The sequence below is a fragment of the Nothoprocta perdicaria genome, unplaced genomic scaffold, assembly GCF_003342845.1.
Source record: "Nothoprocta perdicaria isolate Ctin4 unplaced genomic scaffold, notPer1 scaffold_183, whole genome shotgun sequence".
NCBI classification, from domain to species: Eukaryota; Metazoa; Chordata; class Aves; order Tinamiformes; family Tinamidae; genus Nothoprocta; species Nothoprocta perdicaria.
The window spans coordinates 966,146-991,085 of NW_020455016.1; the positions used below are offsets into that span (position 1 = coordinate 966,146).

The 24,940-nt window shown below is 41.4% G+C and overlaps 1 protein-coding gene across 1 annotated transcript in view; it reads left to right on the forward strand.

The window, feature by feature from the left end:
• Nucleotides 1–22,934, forward strand: part of RAB20 (RAB20, member RAS oncogene family) — a 25,815-nt gene extending 2,881 nt beyond the window's left edge. Inside the window, exon 2 of the mRNA XM_026036661.1 lies at nt 22,004–22,934. Coding sequence (XP_025892446.1) covers nt 22,004–22,536 — 533 coding nt within the window. The 3' untranslated portion in view covers nt 22,537–22,934. The remainder of the gene's footprint in view (nt 1–22,003) is intronic.
• The last annotated feature ends 2,006 nt before the right edge of the window (nt 22,935–24,940 follow it).

Consider the following 24,940-nt stretch of genomic DNA (forward strand, 5'->3'; position numbering starts at 1 on the left):
CCAGGATTTCTCTGCTATGTTTAACTGGCTTTTTAAAATTTTTTTTATAGCCTGATAGTACTAGTTCACCCACTGTTAGCCAAGGATTCAAGTTCCAGCTCTGTGTGGCTTTCTGGATGCCACCCCGGTGGTTCTGTGATGCCCAGTGTTGTTCCCCATGCGCCARGTGACACAAGGTAACCTTCCCCAGGCCGTTCCTTTCGCATGTGTTCAATGCTCGTTGCCTCTGCAGCACATGGAGTTCCCTCTGGCACCCAGAGGTCAGGTCARTTTAGGAGATGCCGCTTAGGTAGCGCCTTAGCACCTAGCTGGGCCTTCTYGCAGTGCTGGTTAACCATCAGCAGGGTTGGTGCAGCGGGCTTTCCAAAGTCCTGTTTGCAGCAAGGCACTAGCACAGAGGCAGGTGTCCCCTCTCTTATTTTTCATAGGTAGAGCCCATCCTGTGCGGTCTCAACGTGTCCTGCTGCAGAGCGATGGTGAATCCTGGTCTGGGGGTTTCTCCCTCTGTTGTGCCTTACAGAGATGTAAGAGATATGAGAGATACAGAGTACCAGGAGGCTGCCAAGTAAGCTTGGAATTTTTGTAAGTAAAAAGGAGTTTAAAGTTTAGCTCACCTGTCTGCTTATTAACCTGGCATGGCTCGTTGCCGAGTTCTTACGAAGCAGCTACAGGACAACCAAAGTGAGAGCCAATGTTTTTATAGCCATGYGCACAGAGAGGTGAGGAAAATCCAGGAAGAAATGGCCATCCAGGAGGCGAAAAGTTCTCAAGCATGTTAATATGGCAAAAACAATTCATGCATCTGATTTTTACTACATAAGTGCTAAGTGCCAACTCAACACTATATGTCCCTAACAGCAGCACCTTACACTAGTAAAATGCGGAAGTCTGGAAGATTTGGACTAAAAAGAAGGAGATGCTTGAATATAGCTAGTACACTAGTTCTAAAACCAAGAGCAATTACACAAGCTTAGTTTCAATGCATGTTCTTTTTGGATTTTTCTGTTCATGCTGTGTTGAGCATGTGAATATATATTTATTTTTATTTCTCCTTGCTTTCTTTTGTTTTTGTTTCTCCTCCTTGCTGCTTTTTTTTTCTTTTTTTTTTTCTTTTTTGGTTCTCCTTGCTTTTTCTTTTTTGTTTTAGGGCTGTAATCTCTACAGAAGCCTTGAGAGTCAGCACTCTGTTCAATGGATGGTTATTCACTAGCCCGATATGAGTTAAATGGTTGGCTGTAACAATGTAAGCCTCAGTAGTGAAAATAGTGAAAATAGTGAAAATAGTGAAGTGAAGCTTCATTTCTTTAATAGGGTTTGTTTTTACAGGATTAGACTTCAAAGACTCATGAGCATGCCTGCAATAGCAGGGATGGATCAAAAGTAAGTGTGTGTAAATACTACTGATATATCAGATTCATTCCTGATTCGCTGAATTATTTAAAATATGCATCACCCTTACTCATCAACCTGTAGATCTTGCATCACTTCTCACTGTTACTGAAAAACATCTCTTCCAGAGATACTTTCCAGAATTTCCAGAATTAAATTTGCCAGAATGCTTAGAATGTGTGTTGCTATGTTGTTATCATTTTAAATCACAGAAATGCACACATTAAATATTCCACTGAGTCTGCAAATGAGTTACTCTGCGTAGGTCTTCTCTCACCTGTACTTTCATGCCAGATCTTGGAAAGATCAGGTGCCAGATCTGCTCTAAAACTTACCTGCATGTCTTTCAAAAGAGGAGTACAGAAGTGTCGGATATAACTTTTTTTTTTTATGGAAATGCTCATAGCAAATAACTCGGTATTTGCAATTTTCCCATCTGAAGATAATGAAAGAAGTCATTTGGTAATTGCCTTCAACTCAAGGAAACAAATGAACTACAGATGGAAGAATACTTGGGGAAGTATTGTATATGTTTGCCATGCTTTTAGCCTTTTTCTTTCCTGGCCATCAGCTGCTTTTGACTCTTTACTCCATTGTCAGGGACCTGGCTACATGATGGTCTCATGTCTGGTCCAGTGTGACTGCTCCTCTATTCTCAACTCAAAGAATTCTTTTTTTTTTATCCCTTGGATTCTGATTCCACAAATGATGTTTGTTTGTYTTCTGCTTGGCTCAGCTATTTCAAAGGAATTTAAAAAAACCCCACTTGCTTAAACTGTACAAAATGGAGAGGAACTATAAACTTTTAGAGTATTCAGAACAACTAGTCTGCTGGGTAGAGAGCCTGTTTTCCAAAGCACACACTCAAGTGCTATAGACCCTCTTGGTACAATGTTTCAAGTAGTATTTTTCAGAACTGAGGAGCCCAAGCAACACCACCATCAACGGAAAGAACCTTCTCGCTCCAAAGAATGGGAGCTTGGAGACTCAAGGATGTCAAAGCCACGTGTAGATCTACTGTGGGCAATGCCAACAGCAGCTCTGGAAGAAACTCCAGCTTCCTGCAGGGTGTTGGTTGCCTCCAGCACGGAGCTCCCACACAGCTTGTGARCTCTAGCAGTGCAAACGTGCCCTCTGGTTTGGAGGCTCTGAGCCCGCTTTTGAGTGTGGGAAGCTGCCGCACGTACCAGCAGTTACAGAGGCTGGGGCAGCGTTTTGGGCTCCTAGCCTTCTTTTATATTTCAGAAGGAAAACTTGCAAGTGTGTTAGATTCCAGTGTGTTAGATTCCAGTGTGTTAGATTCCAGTGTGTTAGATTCCAGTGTGTTAGATTCCAGTGTTTCGATTGGGCATTTGCTCACGTAACAAATGAGCAGTGCCACCAGCACCAGGGTTTCGTGGCTGCTAGCAGGCAGTGTCCCCTCTGTTGTGGCCTTAGTGTCAAAGCAGCAGGCTGTTACGTGAGTGAAAGGACACCTGTAAGATTCGCTGTGTGATGCTGAAATAGGACTCTAAAGGTTTGGCTATTGAATTTGCCCCCAAATGGTCATGCAACGGGGTAATGAGGAGCCATAAAGGTTAACCACGAAAGCAAGCTTCTCTGCTGCTTTCACTTCTTCCCAGCTTTGAAGAACTGACTTGAGTGGGTTTTTCTTTTTCCCTTTCTATGAATATTCAGCTGTGAATTTATAATTTTACTCCATTTTCCACCTTTATTCTGCATCTGCCAGCTTTTTTTTTTCTTTTTCCTGTGACTTTTGACTTCTGACTTTTAGTCACTACTAGGCTACTTGACTACTAGGCATGAGGGTGGTAAACATGCACTGGGAAGTCTTACATTTCTAGCCCAAGTCTCAGGAACCTGTGTAGTGAACGCTGGTGTTTTTGGCCTGTTTTATTGTTTTTTGTGGTGGGTGGTCTGATGGGTCAGTGCTTGTGGCCACGTGCAAATTGTTCACAGTTTCTGGCCTCTGGCATCCCCTGGTTCACTGGAAACCAAGCAAGCAGCTATTGGCACTGAGTATTAGTTGCCATTAATTGTAATAGTACTAGAGTTCTCCATGAGGTAGGTTTTGAATTCCTCACCTTTGAGTTTTCTTCAGCAATTTTCTGTGTGGGTTTGCACTTCCTTCTGTGCATGTTTTCTCCTGGAAAGCAGGTTCTTGCGGGGAAAAGGGGGATGGGGAGAGACCCAGTCTTTCCCAGGCCTGGAAGATGAGTGGGAAGGCTGGTCTCCTTGCGGCCCTGGAGTCACTAGTTACCCTGTGTATAATCTTCAAACTGGCTGCATGCAAGAAGGAACTTGCATCCTCTGTCATGTTGAAACAAAATAGAAGATTAAAAATGGACTAAATGGTGTCCCTTCTTCCAGATGAAGATTGACTGTGAGGTCATGGCTTGTGGGCTACTTGGATGCTGATCTCTGTGAATTGGTGTTTTGTATTTGTTGCAGGAACATGGTGCAGCTGGGGACAAGTGTCTCATGCATAAACAGTAGAGCTTCCCTGGGACTGCTGTGTGTGGTTAGGGTCCCCGTATCTTGAAAGGGAAATGCAAGAGAAAGAAAGAGAATGGTTGAGTGTCTAGGAAAATCTTGGGTGTGGGTACAGAGCTCTTGAAATGAATTTGTTATCAGTGAGCCTGTCTACAGCCTGCAGAAGAGATTCAGAGGCAGGAATAAAGATTAAGCTTCCACGGAAACAGTGTTGTGTGCTAGGTGGTTTTCCTGCAAAAGGTCTTTTTTGAAAGGGCGAGGTGGGAAGTGATTTTAAAACATGACTAAATAACAAACTATCTAGAGAAATTTCTGGTTTTAGTACCCCACACCTTGAGAATAAAACCATACACAATAAAATTCCAAGATGACAAATACATTGCCACTGAAAGTGCTATTGTGCATCAGGTAGCTAACATATGGAAATCCCTTTTCTCAGGAAATGGCGGAAAAAGTTAGAACCATCGGAAAGGAACAGAAGACCGAATTAGTGCTTTATTTGCTTTGCTCCGGCTGGCTAGCGTTCTTAAGAAGGAATTTTGCTTCTCACGTGTGATCTCAGTACCTGGCATTTTGGGAGAGACCAGAATGTGGAGGGCGAGCAACGCTGTGGGCATTTGCTACATGCCTTTGTGGGAGGTGTGTATGAACCTCCGAGGTAAGTCCTGCCTTCCAGCTCCCACTCTAAATCCACACTTCGTGTGCGGTATTTAGCGATAGCGTGCAAAGGGAAGGCGCAGCTCTAGCCAAAGTGAGGAATTTCTTGGCAGTTCGAAGAGAGTCTCCTCAGTTGTATCACCTGGCCGAAGCTGGCCAGGGCTGTGCCGTGGATTTCCTCATGTTCCTCAAGGAATAGCTGAAATTCACAGCTTCAGGGGCCCTGTAGGGCTTCAGTAACCAAGTGTCAYCTTTACTTGCCAATTTTGGCCTGGAATGAGGTCTGGAGTCTGGGAGGGAGTGTGACTCCAAAGGCTGTGGGGGGAGGTTAATTTTGACAAATTTCAAATGTGTATGAGTGGACAGAGGAAAGGCAGAAGAGGAGGATATGTTAGTCTAGCTTGTAGTGTGTGTTTCCGTTTCGCTGTGGAAATTTTGCTTTTTAGYTCAGCTGGCACAAATGAGTCTATAAAAGTCCTTGAAATGGTTGAATGTGTCAAATTTAAAGCCCTTTGTTAAAGCCCCAGATCTGAGGCTGAAGAGATACAGAGAAACTCTGTAATGAGGAATTTGTGCCTTCGGCATCGTCTCCTCTCCTCTCCTCAGGGCTTACTGAAGGAAAGAGGTGTGTTCTCCAGATACCTCTGCCAAATTCAATTAACAGATAGCAGAAAGGTTAGTTCAAATGCTCTGTTTTATGGCCATGCTGAAAATGGAGCCAGGCTGGGGGCATGGTAAAGAGATCAACTTAAACAATGGGCAGCAAAATGCCTTGTTTCCAAGTCGCTGATAAAACTTGCAAACATAGGGAAGTTCAGCTGCCTTGTGGATAGGGAGCAAGATGAGAGAGGGAAATGTTGATGCAGGAAACTGCAGAAGAAGGGTCAAAACCTGAATTATTCACCTCAGTAAAATTAATCTCCTGGTAGGGTCCTTGCAAAGGCTTAAATAGGTGTTCTGCACGAGCAAGCAGTCACTGGTGCCCTGCGGAGCCCTTCAGATAGAGTATAATATTGGCAAAAAGCAGTCTCGAGCTCTCTGAGGAGTGACCACTCTTTCAACCTTGGCTTGTGTGTGAGTGTGGCCGGTTATTTCCCCCTGTCATTCTCTTTCTAGCTGGATAAATAATGCTACGGAGGACAACAAAAAGCTTCGTTATCTGGAGCACAAAGAGGAATGTGTACAGAGTAACTCTTGTTAGCGCTGGTTCTGGTTATTCATGGGACAACGGGCACATTCTAGAACAGAAAACAAACAGCTACTTAAAGTAAGTACTGTGTGTTTAGGTGCCTAGGCTTGAGCAAGCTGGATCTTGGTGTATTTTTCCATTGATTGTGCAATGAACKCTCATGCTTTCCTTCAAAAGGAGGGTTTCTGCGGGTGCTTAAAACCTAGGCACAGGGAAGGTAACTAGCTGTGAGTCAGGTAGTTCTCCAGTTGCTGCTTTGTTAGCTCCTCCAGTTACTGCTTTGTTGGCTCGTGTGTGCTGAGTACTCACCCTGGTTCATCTTCAGCTATGGGGCAGAAGTGACACTGCTGGGCTTGGCCAGCTCTGCCCTACTTTGGCAATACTGCGCCTGATGCTCAGGCCAGTTCGGGTGTCTTCTCGCTGCAGTTGCTGCTTAGCACATAAATAAGTTCTCTGCTTSATAAGAAACATTTTTTTCTTCCCTCTAACTTACAATATTCAGAAGTTACTCTTGAAAGAAACTGRAACATCTCCTTAAGGATATTTATGAAATAAAGACCAACTGCAACTTTCTGAAAACTCACCATTTCAAGAGACCTAATTATTTTCTGCCATCTCACGTTGAAGCCATTAGCCATGTGAGCTCCCGAGCAGTTTTTCCTATGGCAGTGCTTTATGGCTGATCTGAAGGCAAACTTAGTAATTTCCTGTCTGAATCACATTGTGGCATTGCAAAACATTTAAATAAGTAACCTTTGTTGGGGGGATCCATAGAGAAAGATGTTGAAACTGTGGTCGACAGTGATGTATTTGGAGCTCCTAAAAAAATTTAGAATAGAGAAAATCTGTTTTAACTTTGAAGTCTGATGAAGTCGCTTTATAAGGAGTATTGGTTAGAAYATCCTTAGATTTGATCAAAATTATGATAAACTCGTTTTCCTGCTATTGCCTTCTTGACTGTAAATTAATCTAGAGTAATTAAAGACATGCAGGCCTAGGAAATGAGATTTGAACTTGGTGACTTGCATAAGCTCTGTTTATGGAAGGGGAACCGCTGAGAGCAGAGGGGAGAAAAAGGAAATGAACTTTTTTTTTCTGTTTTAATTTGAACAAACTCTATCAATACAGGTAACTTGGCAACCTTCATCAGAGGAGGTTCATGCTAACATCCTTTAGGACATCARATTTGTTAAGTGTGCAAGGTCTTGAGTGCTATTAATCTATTCGGGCTTGGAAAAGGCAAATCTAGACAACTTTTTAACTCTTTCTAATCTTCCCTCCTCCCACTTGAAACAATGTTATCAAATGTGTTTGGGAATCTTTTAGGATGTATTTTTTGCTCTCCTGGGAAGCAGAGCTGATGTTGGCTTCACACGGGCAGTCAAAGAGCTGGTCATTGAATATCTGTGGTTGATGCCTGGTTGTTGCAGGTTGTTTCACTGTTGGGACTAACCTGGGGGCAGTTTAATCCTTATGTTGCGTAAGTGAAGTTTAATTTCTGTCCTCTATAGAGAGATCTGGGATCTGCACGTGCAGATGTGTTGCTTCTCTTACTAGTTGTCCAGATTAGAAATACGGCTCTTGATTTACAAAATTGCACATTTATTTTGGGGGAGGGTTTGTTTATTATTTATTGTTTCTGCTTTCCTGCTGTCCTTTACTCTTTTTGGGTACAGACAGAAACTGAAGAAATGAGCAGGGCCTATGATGATTTTGATTTTTCAAGAAACAAGCACCCCTCCCACCCTGTAATGAAGCTGAGTCATCTTCCAGTCTTCACAGCAGGGATCATCACATCAAATGACTTCCTTTAGGTCACTGCAAGTGAGACTTACTAAAAATATCTCATATAATGATACGGAAATTTTCTGAGTCCCCATTATAGCCTGTTGCTTATTTTTAAAAAGTCTATCTCTAATTTTTTTTTGAAATTGCAACATCTCAAGCTGTTCTTTCCCATGCTTCCCTGGCTCCTTCACCCCAGCCAGGGTGCTTGCTGCTTTATTTTGCAAGGAGGAACAAACACTCCAAAGGCTCACTTGAAGACACCAGTACTCTTCCCACAGAAGACAGCAATATGTATCTATTCTTACTGTTTTCTCCTTATGTTCTTTACTGTTCTAACATTGCATGCTCTTTCCACATTACTCTGTTAATGTTATTTTTGTGTGCTTATTTATTTATTTATTTTTTAAACCCTGGAAATATAGTGGAAGTGAGATAAGTTGCTTTCCCCTTTCTGAGCGGTAGGGCACTCTGGCCTAGAGCTGCTGCCTCATCTCCTGTTTGATTATGAAAGACAAGGATTTAATGCATGGGGATCTGCAGTTGGTTCCCCTTCCAGTAAGTGGCTTCCACTTATGGTGTAGGAGCTGAACGGACAGACACACCACAGTGCTAAGAGATTGCTCTTTGTAGTTTATTCAGTACACAAAGTTCAAGGTGGAGTTGTTTATGATTTTTAGTGGTATTTCTGTTGTGCATTCATGAAACAGGATCCTCTTTTTAACCATGCCTGTTCTGTGGCTTGCATTTCTTTAAACCTCAGATTAATGCCTCCAAATAGCAAATCCTAGTATGCTCTTAGGACTGCAYGCAAAGAAACCAGAAGTAGAATTAAAAGGGAGAACAAGTGCTAAAACCATAAAAGCCTTGTGTTCATCTTGGTACAAACTCTGAACACGCAGGCCATGCATGCATCCTATGAGTAAATGACTTGAGTGACGGAGTGCAAGTTCTCCCCCACGGAAACCAGTGGGATGAGGTACGTTTGGCCCAATCTTCCCTTTTTGGTACCTGCTAAAGGCAGCCCCCACGTCACCAGGACCTTGTCCTGCTTTTGCAAAGAGCAAACTAGCCAGAGGCAACAAGTGGAGGAGACTGTAATTGAAGAGAAACTTGTGGTGAGTGCTCAGCTGTGGTGATTTCCTCAAGGATAAATTATGGATGGATGAACTGTGTGTGTTATTCTTAGTTGAGGATCTACCCATAAAAGAACTGGCATGGAAACAAATCATTAAAGATATCTGTCTAGTAAGTGGYCCTAGATTTATGTCCCTTGTTACTGTGTGTTTGCCTTCAAAAATTGAAAAGTAGCTTTTTTGCTTATAATTCAATCTGTTAGATCTATAACCTTCACTTCCACTCAGTTAGCAAGGTTTTAATCTTCTTAAGATTCCTTGTGATGACTGGCTTAAAAACCAGTTTAAGGGTTCAAACCTGGAACGAGCATATATTACCAATTACAGCAGAGCTGTATTTCACCAGATGGTAGTTTAACCTAAAATAAGCGGCCCTTAACAAGTGTCTGCAGTAGCCAGCTTTGGGTGCCTGCTGTTAATCTGATAGCACGTAACTTCCTAACGCTGTTGAGATGTCTCTGTATTACTCATTAGGCTTGCAAGGGCCACTTCTCATTTTTAATATGTGTGGTACAGAACCTCACTCACTACACCTGGAGTTGCCAGACCTCAGTGTATTTTTGGAGAAGCCTCATCTGGGGTTTTCCAGAATATGCATGCTGTGTTTTGTAAGACATGTTTTTTTCAGTGGTGAATAGTGGTGCATTCAGTTGCTGTCTTGGACTAACTTCTTTCTTTCTCATTTTTGCAAGGTTAGGTAATTTTGAAATATTTTTAGTCCTCTTCCTGTCTTTCACTCCCCATGAACTTTGAAATGTACTGGTAGGTTGAAAGATTTTTGGGAACTGTTGCTCCATCAGGAACCATGGTTGGTACATCCAGAACCCAGATGGTACTTCCTGTGTGTTACAGGACCGCAGTTACCAGTCYCTGGTAAAGCCATGGTGCTGTTGCGGAGGAGCATGAAGGTCCCTGACCATGGTGAAGGACAGGAAGCTGAGTTGTCATCCCTGTCTGTCTGCACTGCTCAAAAATTCTTCCCAGCTTATTCCTGAAGGCTGAAGAAACTGTTTTCTGTGGTATAACAACTCCAAAGTGCCTGTGGGTTGAACATTGCCTTGAGCAAGGTCTGGGCGCATCTCGGGTTGCGGTCAAGCAGTGTGACTGCAGCTGGCAACAGGCATTGGCAYCTCACTAGTGTTGGTGGCTGGGCTATACTGGTCCTTGCCATAGCTGTTCTTAAGGGTTCAATGCAGATGTTTGTGCTGTTTCCCGCAGAGCCAAACTTTGCTAGACCCCTGGGAGTCAGCTGCTAGACAGCACTCACCCATGGGCTTGACTGCAGAGGTACCTGTTGGTGGGTTAGTGTTCTGGGCTCAGATAGGGATTTGAAGATGGAAAACTAGGAAGCAGAAATCTCTCTTATTTGTGGTTGCAGTGGTGACACAGAAATGAAGATAAAGGTCATGAATTAGACTGTTTAATTTTGTTTATACTTGGATACAAATTTATCCACCTGAAAATATAATTTGTGGGGGGTACTCGTTCAGTAACTGTAAACATTTTTTTTTCTTTAAAATGCTTCAGTCACTTAAGATGTTTTTATTTTATGGTGTTTTCTTGCTCAAAAAAAAAATGGTATGATGTTGGTATGATCTTGATATAATGTATTGCACTGAGTGTGTGTAGTTACCCTTCTGGAAAAAAAGAAACCTTATGGGAGGCTTTGGTTTAGGGGAGTTCTGAATATCTAAAATGTGAGCAAAATATCTAATGAGGAAGTCAAAAACACTAAGTAAGTTTAAAATAGGAATAAAAATGGATAAAAAGAAACAGGAAATGTTCTCATCTCTGAGGGAAAGGGCACCATGGACTTGCTGTCTCTCCGYGGAGAGCAGGAAGGGCTAAGCAGGGCAATAGTGTTTCGGAAGGGTTATATCTGTACTARTTCAGGAGGCACTGTCGAATAATAGCCCCTCATCCTTCCCTCTTCTTAATCACTCCCCTGTATCAACGTTAGCTTAGAAGACAGATTAACTTGCTGATTCCTCGCTGAGCAAATGTGACACATCCAGTATGTGCTGCATGATCTACCAGGCTCCACGCAGCTCTAAATTAAACCASGCTGTAGATGTCTTTCAAAGCTGAAGACCGAGTTCTGAGCTTGAAGAGCAAACTTTGTGAGGGAGGGCAAGTGGGCTTTCACAAGCTCCTGTTGGAGGGATTCCAAAGGCTGTAGATGATGACCTGGCAAAAACCTCTGCTTAGCAGTTGCCCATGTAGATGTGGGGTCATCATCATCCCTGCCAATTCTCCTGTGGGAAAGAACTGTACATTTAAGGGAAAAGTATTAGTTTTCAAGTAGTGGAAAGAGAAACAAGCTTCCTCTAAAGCTCTGTGTGTGCAGAAGATGAATTCCCTTCYTGTAAGTGACTTTCCCCTAAGAAATGGGTTGGTGTCCAGAAGGCTGTTTGTTCCACCTAGGACTGAGTGCCCTGCGCAGACAGAAGCACAGCTCTGTAACTAGCCATCTATTTTTCCCAAAGTAAATTCTACGTTTTCCTTCCTTTTTATTATTTTTTGAATCTACAGTGATTTTGTTCCAATAATTCCTTTCCTTGAGGAGGACAATCATTTGCTACATGACCAGTTCTCTTTTATGTGACCATTTAAAATTGTCAAACATAAAACTGCAGAAGAATTTCATGTTGCTGCTTCCATTCTGAATTACCAAAAAAAAAAAAAAAAAATCAAATTTTCTAATTCTTAAACTTCTAAATCATTRCACCTCTGCTCTCATTTTAGTTACAGATGTAACTTAATAAATTTAATTCTGAAGTGCTGGGCCACATCCAGTTTTTGGCAGAGATGATGATCCTGATAGATTTCAGCTAAAGTTTTGGTAGAGCAAACGCTCTTAGACAAGGTGATAATATCTTGCAGATCTGGCATCCCCTTCCTCCTTTTGCCAGACTTTGGTGCCTAGATCAAAACATCTTCCTCTGAAACCTCGCTGCTATACAGGTGAACAGGTAAATACCAGTGGTTAGTGTTGCAGAAACACTCGGTGTGTTTGCTGGGCTACAGGACTAAGGTCAATGCTGTTTTTCTTATGCAAGGGCTTTGCTTTGCTTTCAGACAGCTCAAAATGCCGTGAACTGCTTGAAGTTTCTGGGGCTGTTTCCTTCTCTTTAAAAATAAACAAAGCAGCTCAAGAGAGCTAAACAAAACGGGTGGTTTGGATCAAAGTAAGTCTTGCCTCACTAAATGAAAAAGGCATTCAGGGCAGTGGCAGCAGTCAGTAGGATCTTTAACTGCAAATCAAATTTTTCTGTAGGTCTACTCTCAGTTTTTATTGGCAAAAAGCATGCTGGATAATGTGGTTAGGTACGTTCGTCTATGCAATGCCTTGTGCTATTGGGCATGGTATGGTTGGAGGGAAGAGCTATGCACGTGTTTAAGGGTATCTGCCAGAGAGAAAGAAGCTGAGTGTGAAAAAGTATATTGCTTTGGCCTAACAAAAAGAAGGTTAAGTGACACAAGCTCCTTTCCATGAGTGTCCAACAGCACTGCCCTTGATTGGGTACATGGAAGTCTCCATCACCAGTTATGGAATGAAAATTGAGCAACTGTTGGTGAGGGCTGGATGAAAATTCTCTCTGGGACTATTTAAACTGGTTTGCAATTCAGTAGAGCAGAATTGGAAAAGATAAGCGAGGGATGTTTATGGTGTGTGAAGCGTGGGTGAGAGAATTTGTTTGCGAYGATCAGCTTGCCCATCCTGCTCGGCTCTGCATCCTCCAAGGCCTGTGGCAATGGGGATTGATCTGCACCAAAATAAGATGAGCTGCCGGCCATGTACTGCTTTTAAAAAGTGAAACCTCTGCTTAAAAATCACATTTCTCCATGAACTATCACACACTGCTGACTGTCGAACAAGCACAGCAAGTTTTTAGCTGAACCTCGATTCAGTTCCTGCTTTTTTGAAGAAGTGCTTTAAGACTGTCTCTCTTGAGTGATATCTTTAGCACTAAAGAAAAATTTGACGACCAGAAATTTATTTTGGAGTTTATATCAATTTGTGTCTATAAAGAAATACCTTTCTTGCATCTGAATTTAAAAAAAATCCCCATTAACTTAAAAATTCCCATTCCTTCAAGCCCAAATTTGTGTTATAATCTGTTTTGATATTTTTATTAAGCTGACTTGGGTGAGTTGTTTTGCTGAAGAAGAGACATCCCAGCTTCAGGTAAAGCTCAGAGGATCTTGCAGATCATTATCTGTGTCCTACGAAATCTAGCATGTGGCTGTGCTGGATGAATCCACTGCATTACAATGCTGGCAAAAAGCATGCCGGGTAATGTGGTTAGGTAAATATGTCTATACAATTCATCTATATGATTTATTTGTCTATATAATTTAGTGTAATTAAGTGGGCCCCCACTGCTCCCTCGCAAATTGAGAAACACGGGAAGTTCCATCTCCAGGTGAGGAAGAGCCTCTTCCCTGTGAGGGTGACAGAGCCCTGGCACAGGCTGTCCAGGGAGGCTGTGGAGTCTCCTGCTCTGGAGGTCTCCAAACCCRCCTGGATGCCRCCCTGTGCCCCGTGCTCTGGGTGTCCCTGCTGGAGCAGGGGGTTGGACTAGATGATCTCCAGAGGCCCCTTCCAGCCTCAACCGTTCTGCTCCTGCCTGACAGTAAAAGCACCATTGCGATGAACTTCTTTGGATGAATTGTTTTGTAGGAATTGTGCCCAAATCCTGCTTTTTCTGAATGTTAGTTGAATTGATGTCTTTATAGCTAGCATTAAAAAGTTGGTGACCAAGTGGCATAGTCACAATTCGACAAGGGAAAGCTATATGGGGGACACAGGTGTAACTTTTCCCAGTCTCTCTGAGCTGTCTTGGAAGGGCTGTTGAATAATTGCTCTGTGTGTATTTAGAAAACAAGCAAACAAACAAAAAACAAACAAAAAACAGAGCCAAAATATGATTGTGAACATTTTTTTWATTATTATTGATGAAAACCGTAAAAGGAGAAACAAATCTAATGACAGTTAGTACCATCATTTATTTCATTTTGCTGTTCATGTTACTTTTTTGGTGGAAAAACTGTATCTAGAAATAAATTTGTATCTATGAAGAAAAACTATTATTTTTAGAAAAAATATTATTTTTTTTAAGGGAAGCCTCTTGTTTTAAAAGACGGATGAAGTGGCTTGGATTTTAAAAACAAATCCTTTACCTACTTCTAATTTGATGGTCCCGACTGAAACATGTCCTGTAAACTTTGCTTATAATGTGCCAGTTATTTATAGATTAGCTATTATATTTTAAGAGAAAGAGGTAGAAGTAGGAAAAGTTTTATTTTGTTAATGTATTATTAATATTCTTAGGTATGCAGAGTACTTATTTTCGTCTTTTTTTTTTTTAATTCCAGTAAATAGATGTCCTTTTTTTTTTCAGACACTTTCCCACTTAACCTGTCTTTCAGTGATTCCTTTTTGTAAAGACTCTGAATTGACTCCTTTCTCAGCCTTTATTAGTGGGTATTGCAACTCAATCATATGCTTTGTAGTAGAAGAAGCAGAATTCTCAGATTCTCAGATTGTGTTTATTTTTCCTATAGCTTGTCTTTCTTTTCATAATTTGTTCTTTTTCAAACCTTATTCTTACTTTCTATATTTGTTTCCATGTCTGTGTTTTCTGAAACATAGTAGGGGACAAAAGTACGTGATAGGGGCTCTTAGAGCCCCAACCAGAGCGAGGGAAGTAAAAATGATCTGTGGATCTGTGTGTGGTGTGTGTTTTTTTGTTTTTTGTTTTTTTCTAATGAAAGATGGTAGTTCCCGGTGTGGAGTAGCCTAACAGGCACTGTTAGCAGAATGTGAGTAGCTTATAGAGATGCTTGAAGGGATTTTGCTTTTGTTATTTAAAGGAGTGGGATTAAAGGGTAAGTTTTTTTTCTTTTTTTTTTTTTTTTCTTTCCCCCTTTGCATATTCCATTGAAGATAAAACCCAGTAATAGCCCTTGGTGTTTGGTTAAGCTAATCATTCCRTCCATCTTTTCCCATATCCTATTATAGCTTCTGCTCTTTTTCCATAGAGCATATATTTAGTATCTGTTAAATATCTTGGCACAACTTGCAGAAGAAAAATAGTTATATATATAATAGATAAGATTTATGATTTACTTCTTAAAATTTGCTCTTGAGAATTAATCTTTTCAAGAGGACATTCAATTAGACTTCACTGTGTTTTTTTCTTGGTTTTGATTTCTCTCAAAATTTATATTTCTTGCTAGCAAAGTTTGCCAATGTAACGTACCCCACACACTGCTGGATCACTGAGGCTAGTTTAGCAGACATCTCAAAAGTGTCTATTCCAATACTTTTATTGAAGTAGACCACAGAAGACCACAACTTAATTTCTTGCAATAGAAATTCTTAATTCTAAGAAATTCTTAATTCTATTCTTAATTCTTAATTCTATTTCTTAATTTCTTGCATTATAAATTTGGGATTATGATCCCAAAGCATTTCATGATTTATCAAAACCATTCTTTCACCCCATTTATGTAACTAGTTGGGTTTTCATGGATAAAATTATCAGACTTCTCATATTCAGTTTAACAGATCTGATTTTGTTTGGTTATAATATTTGGTGGGATTCTCTTTTGTATGTACTAGTCTGCTGTATAGGATTTCTGCATGTCCATGGAGCCCAGGTTATATCAATATGACATAATTCCACTTAAAGATCAGGAAATAAATTTCAATTTTCCTTTATAACAGTGCACTGTACTTACTACTGGAGACCTGCAAGTAATTCAAATGTGCTTGAATTGCTTGTGTTAGAAAGTATCTCCAGAAAGTATCTCCTGCTTAACCATTTATGGTTAGTAAGGCTTTCTTGTCTGCAATGGCTTGTTTAAATATATCACTTGGTTGCTGGAGTTTGGGACTTGTCTCCTTTTGACTATTGTGTTCTATTTTTGTGTGACGATATTCGTATGCTAGAAACGCATGCCCTGAGTATGGGCCTTCCTCCATGCTGGCCTTGAAAGGAGGAGGAGAACCGGTCAGTGTAGTTAATCTTAACGTAAATAAAAGCAGTGGTGTAAACCTCTAAAAATTGTCAAGCTTGGAGCTTGGTAACTTTGGGCACGGACTATAAGCATCCTCTGTGATAGAGAGTGCACGTGTGTGTGTGTGTGTGTGTGTGTGCTGGTGAGGAGGAGGAACACAGCTCCACCTTGGTGGTGCTTTTGAGTGATTTTTAGTGGTTTAAATTAGATGCTTTACAGGCTGAACTTGTGTGTCAATTTTTGTTTTGTTAAAAGGGTGTTGAAGTGTTTTCCCCTTCTCTGTAGCCACGTCTAAGGGTATTTAAGTAATTTGTAAAGAAATGTTATGCAAGGGATAAGTTCTAGGCTTTCTAGTCTTGGGGTGTGGGTGTATTTTTTTTTTTTCGTGTGTGTGTGTGTGTGTGTGTGTGTGTGTGTTTAAAAGGCTGGTTAAATGGGGGTGATGAGAAGTTGTGGTATTTCGTGGATGATAATTTCAGTAGACTGAAGGATGGTGCTCAGTTTGGTCATGGTTTTCCTGTCTTTGCTAAGTGAGAGGTCGCCTGCTCTGAGCGGAAGGAAACTTTATAAACCTAAAATAATCCATGTTTGTGGAGTGGGGAAGTTTCGGGGAACTTGGGAGTCTTTGGACTCCTTCAGAATTCAAAGTATTTGCTCTTTTAGTCAAAAATGCATAGAGATTTCAGATTAAAGGAAGAGATGATTCTTTTTTTTTTTTTTTTTTTTTTTTTTTTTTTTTTTCATGAAAGTCTTCTGAGGTGAGGTGGAGATTCTTGGCTTGGAAACTTTTGGAAGTAGACTAGGCTTGTCTGAATCACATCTTGCCTTGAGGCTGCCCTCACGACTGGTTTTTGAAGTGTTTTCTTCAGAGAGATGCACTGAAGAGCTCTCCTTTGTTCTCCCTCGGCTTGGCCCATGCGGCGGTGGTRGTTTTCTTCTTCCACATGCAGCTCTTTCTACTTCAAGTTGAAAAGGAAGCCCTTTGGGTAATAAGATGAGCGCTCTTGGGTGTTTATGTTGCATGCGGCGGCTTCCGCCAAGGCATCCCTGCTCCRAAAACTTGGGCAGGAACTCCTGAAGAGCGGCCCAGTGTGGGGCAGTCGGGCACCTCCACTGATGATTCCTCTCTGAGTAATGAGCATAAATAAAATAAACTTCTCGTTTGATTATTATTTTATTTTTTCAGTCGAGGCAGAGGTCTGTTGCATGCTGAAACGTCAATATACACAACTATATTTTATAGAGTAACGTTGTGTACATCCAATAWTATAGAAAGCAAGGATGAAGTTTGAATATATTTTCTAGTTATTCAGTGTTTTCTTGGTATGCTTTTTAATTTTTTTTCCTTCCCCTCCCTCTTTCCAAACACTTTTATTCTATAGGAAGTTTTGCCTTGGAGCAAAAACAAATGTTGGCATTTCTTGTGGATCAGGAAATCATTAAATTCAAACAGCTTCTGGGTGTATGAAAAAAAAAAAAAGAAAGAAAAGAGTGCTCCAGTGTTTTCATTTCTTTCCACTAATTCCTGCTCATGCTCTCTATTTTAATCCTTTGGGGCGGGGAGCTTTATTTTTATCCCCAAGTAACCGCAGGCTTAGGCCAGCCCTCCTTAATAAAGTGCCCGACTTCAAGGGAAGTGGGATAAAGCCTTCAGGAAGGAGTAAGTACCAGCCTTGAAGAAGTCTGTCGACCAACTCAGGGCAGCTTTAAAGCCCCGCTCACCTGTGGGCAGGGGAATTTTCCTGAAGCTTTCAAGGACTTTTATTGCTCGCTGTCTGATAGGCAGCGAGTCGCTTAGTCTGCTTGCGCAAGCAGAAATCCCCCATCCAAGCTGGCCCGTTATGTCTTTTAAAGGGTTATGGCTTTTCTGCTCTGCCTGCGATCGAAGGGAAATGCTGCCCCTGAAGGGAGAGCTGCCTTTGAGACTGCTCGTGTTCCCACCTGAGACACCTGCATCCACCTCGTGAACCTTCATCTCCCTGCAGGAGAGCTGGTTTTAACGCTGTTCTCAGTGCCGTGTCGTATCTGGCYTTATTTCCCCGTCCCTGTTCTGGCTGCCTCTCGAGGGCACGGTTCCCATCTCGCTCTGCACGTGTTCGGGCTCTGGCTCGGCAAGAGAGGATTGGAATATGAAAGGGAAAAACCTCCCTGAGAGCTGCTGTTCGAGTCAATTCTCCTGTAATCCCATTCAGATTACAGTCCTGTTGAAACCACAGTGAAAAGCCTTGGGAGATACGTGGTTATATAGGGACTATCTCTAGAGTTTTCTGGGCAATTTTGGTGTTCTCCTGACCATTTTAATACAATACTTGGTTCTTGTGCTTCTACTTCAYATACTTTTTCTCACTGTTACTTCAGAATCCCTGATCCCCTTCCAATCTTTAGATCCCTTTTCAAACAACATCTCTCCTTCAGTACTTTCTGGAAGACCTTTTTATCTCTTTAGTATTTGCAATGTTTTATTCCCTCAAGACGCAGAGTAAGTGTCTGTTCTACGTTTTTGCCTGTTCTTGGTTTTGAGACTCTTCAAAGTTGCTCTTCCTGTAGAGTATTTCTTGAAAGTGTGTGTGGGAAGCTGTGTTACTGCTTAAGATGCAGGGAAAGCCTTTGAAGAGGTGGGAGACTGGGAAGAGATTTAAATCTGGACAAAGAACATTTCTTGTTCTAAGCATTGAGTGGCCTATTAGGGCAAATGAGTGGGTTTCTTTAGGTAGCTTCTTCTGAGGACAGAGGGCAGGAGTTGCTCTGAGCAGTAGGASAGATTTTTGGCATCATGGCCGTGCTGCAGGTCCCACAGCCAGCGCTGCAGGAACAGAGAGCTGTGGATGCTATAGGAGGCTCCCTAGAGCAAAGGCATGGCCTTAAGTCTTAAAAAAATTAAAAAAAAAAAAAAATTAAAAAAAAAGAAAAAGAAACGTTTTTAAAGTACAATTCTGATAGAATTACCGAATGGCAGAAGTTGGAAGGGATCTCTAGAGATCATCTAGTTCAACCCCTCTGCTCAAACAGAGACACCTTGCTCATTTRTCAGATGTGCTCAGATTCTTACAAGGCTGACTACTACTTTCAACTTTGGATTTCTTAACATCTGTATAGTGCTAAGGTCCATAGGGTTCCATATTTTCGTTTGTTTTTCCTGGCAGGCCATCATGGGATTTTGAGGTCTGTTGGCTGCCCTGCCCAGCATGGGTGACATCTCTCTCAAGACTTCATATACCTGCTGGAGGAGCTTTGAGGAGCTAATGGGAGCCCTTGGGAATGCTGAATGTTGCAGGGAGTGGTAGAGCTGAAGGGGTGTGGAGTTGCTGTAAATAGGGCCTAAYACAGAGATGAAAAGGGAATGGAAACTGGCCTTGATGGCTTGGCTTTGAGAATTTCCCTAATGTTATGTCTCTGTAGCTGATTCAGGCCTTTGCATTTGAGCTACTTTGGTCTCTCTCGCATGTTCCTTTTCTTTTAGAAAAGGCAGGATTGTTTAATTCTTTGGTTTACCACATAATTTAGCCAACAGTGTAAAAGGCGTCTACTTGGCCTGGGASCAGAGCCCTGGAGGGAGGGGATGCAGGCAGGCATCCTGTAATGCTTTTCACAGTGCTGCCTGATACATTTCTGCCTGCCACCCTGGGGGATAGGCAAGMTATTAAATTAGAATATTTGCATAGTTTTGACTTTATTTTTCCCCACAACCAGGATTATTCCAGCCCTTAACTGCTATAAGTGGTCTGTATAAGAAGACTCTGCAGCCAACAATAAATTGTGCTCTTTTGCATGTTTTTGATGTAGTGGTGAACAAAAGAAACTATTCATAATTCTTTATGCAAATTCTTCCTCCTTTTTTTTTTCCTTTTTTTTCTCCTTTCCAACAATGTGTAAGTTGTAGAGTAGCCAGTTTGTAGGTAGGTTGTGAATGTCCTGGTTTGTATTATGCTGTGCAAGAGAACTGATTAAATTAGCATCCAAATTCCATAAAACAAGCGCTAGTATTGTTCTAACGTTTGGTTGCTGTAGTAAATGTTTTGGAGGGCTGCATTTTATGGCTTTAGCATCTGAAGTGGGAGAACTGTACAGAATATATGTTCCATTGTGGCTTCCAGACCACGATACAATAAAGAATTCTGATGAAAACAAAGCGGGTCATGACAGAAAAGGCCTTTTAGACAGTGGGGACTTTCAGTGCAGCCGAAAGCACAGCTTTGAACATTAGTTTTAAGCAAAAATGTAAAAGCACCARTCTTCCTCTCCCCTTTCTCCCAATCTGCCCTGACCCAGAATCAGGGGATACCTTGCTTTCATTTAGCTTTGTTCTTTTCCCCTATTTCCTATCTTCCAGATGCCTGCTTAAAGAATTTGTTTTGCTGGAAGTGAATAAATCAGAGGGCATATAAAGTAGCACAGATGCAGTTTTCCATAACGTTGCCTTTCTGAACTCCATTCCCTGAACTTTTGACCGACTCAACATCTTGTAACGCTGATTGCCATAGTACAAATATTCMCTCTGTACGGGAAAGAAAGATTAACCCTATGCGTGATTTTTGTGATATGTTATCCTCATTTTCTGTCTTATAAGAAAGAGTAAATAGCAGTTTTTAATTTACTTTCTCTATATTAGGTGTGAATTTTTAGACTTCTGTCTTGTACCCTTTTTTTCAATCATCTTTTCACCTAGAGGCCCTAGAATCTTTCCTTGTGTAAAAGTTTTCCATATTTCTGAGCATCTTCATCACCTTACTGTAGATGTCTTTATTTTGTACTGTACGTTATGTTCCTTTTCAAATTTATTTCTTTGTTGTCACAATTTCATACCTTTCTCAAGAAGCAGCAAGCTGTGAATTTAATGCTGTGGCTTAATGTTTTCTGTTTTTGTTTTACTRATAACCATGAATACTTCTGTTCTCTTCTGACCAACAATGAAAACCCTCAGCACTCTGKTTAGAAGACTGTCTACAGTGAGTCAAGATACCTGCATTTTTATATATAAATATTTTATATTTATATATAKTTTTCTCACAGATTGGAGATAAGGCTCTAGGTTAGTTGTCATTGTGTTTGCTCATATGTTGATGTGTTGGTCCCAGAATACAGAAACCTGTATCTTTTCAGCATGAATTTATTCCATTTTTGTTATTCCACATGTGGACATGTAGGATAATATTGCAAATAGTCATTTACAAGGATTTCATGGTACTGTAACTTTTGACCTGTGCAAAAATGGATGTAACTGGATCACTTCCATCACTTTCACTTCCAGAAATGGAGACCACGTGTGAAGAGATTGTATGAAGGAGCTGATAAATGATGATGAAATGCTGGAGAGTATAGTTGGGGTCACATCAGTCTGTCTTCTTTACTAGCCACATTCTTGGAGAGGAAAGAGTATTTTCCTCTCAGTAGGAAGCTTGCCCTTTCTTCTGTCTTATTTCCTGTGGTCTATTGGAAGATGGTTTCCATCACAGAACTTCAAGAAGGGTAAATCTTGTCTTCTAAGAAGCAAAATTTAAAGATCATCAAGGSTTTGGTGGAAGTGCTTTTAGAGATTTATGAATGATGAGTGTGAAGAAATGCTTTATAATTAATTGGTGGTTGTGTGATAGGCAGAACAGTTTCATGAAAACATAAATTACTATTAAAATGAAGTTAGGTTTCTCTATTGTGTGTTTAATAGTCTTAGTGTTATTTATGGTGGGGCAGACAAAGAATAATACAGGATTTATATGGCATTATTAAAGAAAAAGAAATCCTTTCCTGTAAAGTTGATGTTCACAGTTCRCAGGGTACGTGTACTTAAGGTATAAATTGCTCACTAAATCCTTCAAAATCTAGGAAGAAGTGGGTTGCTGACTTTGAGCCAGGGTTTCTTAACTGGATTTACTTAGAAATTGTGTACTGCTTTTATACAACTAATAAATTTTAGTTAAGTTTGAAACACGGGAGCTCAATTTTTGTTTGTGAATGGTTAGACAGGTGGAAAGGGCCATCTGTTGATGCAAGCCAGGTAGCGGTTCCTGTGGCATAAATGAAATGTAACATGCTTTGCCCTCACCCCAACTGTGAATGTTCTCACACTTGCTCAGTCATTCATCTCTACTGACTCCCTGATCTAAAACTGAGTACCCAGTGAGCTTGGCTCTTCTGGGGCACTGTTGCATTCTTAAAGAAATCCAGAAATAAGACCTGAATGTGGTATAAAGGCTGTGTTTTCCCCTCAAGTGCTGCATCCAAATCATAAAAGTCGCCTAAAAATCCTATAACTCTTTTACTCCATTAACAACGTGGCTTCTGGTATGCTAACTTTTATTTTTGGTTTGTTTTGCTTTGAAACCTTTGCCAGGACGGGAGCAGTTCCATGGTCTCGGCTCAATGTACTGCCGCGGAGCAGCTGCTGTGATCCTCACGTACGACGTAAACAGCCTCCAGAGCCTGACGGAGCTGGAAGACAGATTCCTGGCACTGACGGACACTGCAAGTGCTGACTGCATTTTTGCTATTGTGGGCAATAAAGTTGACCTCACCGATGACTGTGCTTCATCACCCGAAAYGGAGGAGGAAAACAGACCTGAAAAGTCCCTTGCCAGCTGTGGCTCGACCAAGGTGCGAAAGCAAGTCCATGCAGAGGATGCGATTGCGCTCTATAAAAAGATACTGAAATATAAGATGCTGGATGAGAAGGATGTTCCAGCAGCTGAGAAAATGTGCTTTGAGACCAGTGCAAAAACAGGATATAAGGTGGACTACCTCTTTGAAACCGTCTTTGAGATGGTAGTGCCAATAATTGTACGGCAGAAGGCCGAGGGGCCGCAGCAAACTGTAGATATTACTGATTACAAACCAGCAAAAAGGACAAAGTCTGGTTGCTGTGCCTGAGCGCCCTGTGTGGTGCACGAAAAGGGAGGGACTGTTCTCTGTAGCTATCTGAAGAYGAAGAAGCGCTTAGAGTTCACCAGAGAAGTTAAATAAATGGACTGAAATGGTATATGAAGAAAAAAACCAAATCTGCTGAACATTAAAGGTTTCTGGGAAACTCTAGGAAAATGAGAATGAGTGGAAAATATGGAACAAGATTTGCCTGTTGCAAAGGGCTCTGAAGACACAGTGCGTGTTGGTACCATTGGTAGTGACAATCGTTTGAGCAGTCTTGCAGGAGTTGTCCTTTTAATGACTTGCTGTGTAACGTTGCATGTAAACTGTCTGCTTATGTACCATATCCTGCTTTCACATGACTATCACCTTGTGATCCTAACTTTGGAAAATTGAATACATGGTACTTTTTTATTCTCAAATGAAAAAAGAGAAAATCCAGGTATAATTTATATTTGTAGCTAATAAAGAAATTACAGTCTTTTAATGTCAGCTATGACAGTGTATGATTCAGAAGCTGTRCTATTAAAATCACTGTGAACATAGACTATTCATTTCAAGACTTTATTTAAACGTGAGTTCAGCTTCTCCTGGGAGCTTTCATGTGTTAAGAGGTGCCATCAGATATCTTGTTGTTCGAGCTGCAGGTTCTTTACTGTTAGGGTGACAGAGCAGTGGAACAGGCTGCCCAGGGAGGTTGTGGAGTCTCCTGCTCTGGAGGTCTTCAAAATTCACCTGGCTGCCACCCTGTGCCACATGATCTAGGTATGCCTGTTTGAGCAGGAAGGTTGGACTAGATGATCTCTAGAGGTCCCTTCCAACCTTAAATATTCTGTGATTCAGTGAAATTGTTTTTTTTTTTTCTTTCTGTTTCGTTTGTAGTTATTTTTAATGTGCTTTGCAAAGCTTGTGGGGAAGGAAGGAAGGAAAGAAGCTATGGTTAGACTTCATCTTGCCTTTTTTTTTTCTCTTCCTCTCTTTCTGCTTTCAAATACCTCTCTGTGACACCTCTGTGATCCCAAGGTGTTTAATACCCGTGTTCCTTCTCCCTGACAGCCCAGTGGTTGCGCCCAGGCGAGGCTGCAGCTTGGATTGAGCAGCTCTGTGCGACCCTGCACAAGGGAAGTGAGGACTGGCATTTGCTGATGCGAGGCAGGCTGCTGCTGCAGGGAAGGGAAGAGAAACTGCCTTCTATGTGCTGGGAAGGCGCACAGAGACACACTAATGAGGTGTGCAGTATCTCTTCCTGCTTCGCTGAAGGGGATGGGTTAATGCTGCTCCCAGTGCTTCTTAACCCAGCACATACGTTTGCTGYAAAGCAAACGTATGCAGTGGCCCAGGATATGACACAGATGCATCATAACCACGCTGGAGCATTGTCAGCTAAGTGCAAGGGTGGGGGGGAATAAAAGAAAAAGGCTGCTCATGTGTTTCCAGTTCTGCAAGTTTTTGTGTAGCAACTTGTGTATCTTTCTCTGAATTCTTCTGGGATCCATTCCTGGAACTGAAGAGCTGGTCGCTTTTATGTTGGGTCATACCCTTCCTCTGTCCCACTCAACTTGTTCAGTGTGTTCAAAGACAACTGCCACTCAAATAGTGAATTAAATTATTACTGAGTACACTTTCTCKACAATATATCCTCTTGAGCTGGCTGCAAAGAAACTAAGCTGAAGGTCAAAGCAGCTTTATTTTCTCCTTTCAACATTGGGTACAGCACACATTAAGTATGATGAGGAGTAATGGTTCTTGAGAAAAATCTCCACTGCCTTTAAGAACAGTTCTTGGTCATCTTTTGGATTTGCTAGGGATCTGTACTTTAATGCCTACCACTCAGCCAGATCCCCCTTTATGTGCTTTATGGTGTTCAAAACCAAGCTGAATATCAACAAAACCCTCCTAGCTAGTAATGAAAGCCCRAGACTGTGATCCAGTCTTTCATCAGGACTGGATGAAGGCCAAGAGGCTCCAAACCTGTCTTACTCGTGACTGAAGCAATAGGCCAACATGTTTGTCCTGAGTGCAGCACTTTGGCAACTGTCTATGCAGGGCTTAGGTGCTGCTGCTGTTCCCTGAGGAAGRGTCTAGGTGTGGGGTAAGGGGGTTGTCAGCCGGGGAGACTAAATAGTACTTGGGAGTTATAAGTGAAAGATGAGGAGGAAATCTGGATTGCTAACGATGCGTGTTAGCTTCATTTCTTTACTATTTTTCCATGTCGGATCATGCCTGCCAGCAAAATCTGAGGGTTTCTGGAGTTTGATGTAGGAAAGATAAATATAAGTAATTTAAGCTCTGTTTCAGCTGGGCTCCATTTTACAACACTGCTTTATCTGTTGTGGTGATGTTATATCTGTTGTAGCTGTGCCTATGTTATCTGCAATCACGCTTAGGGAGCCAAGTTCACTTGGAGGTA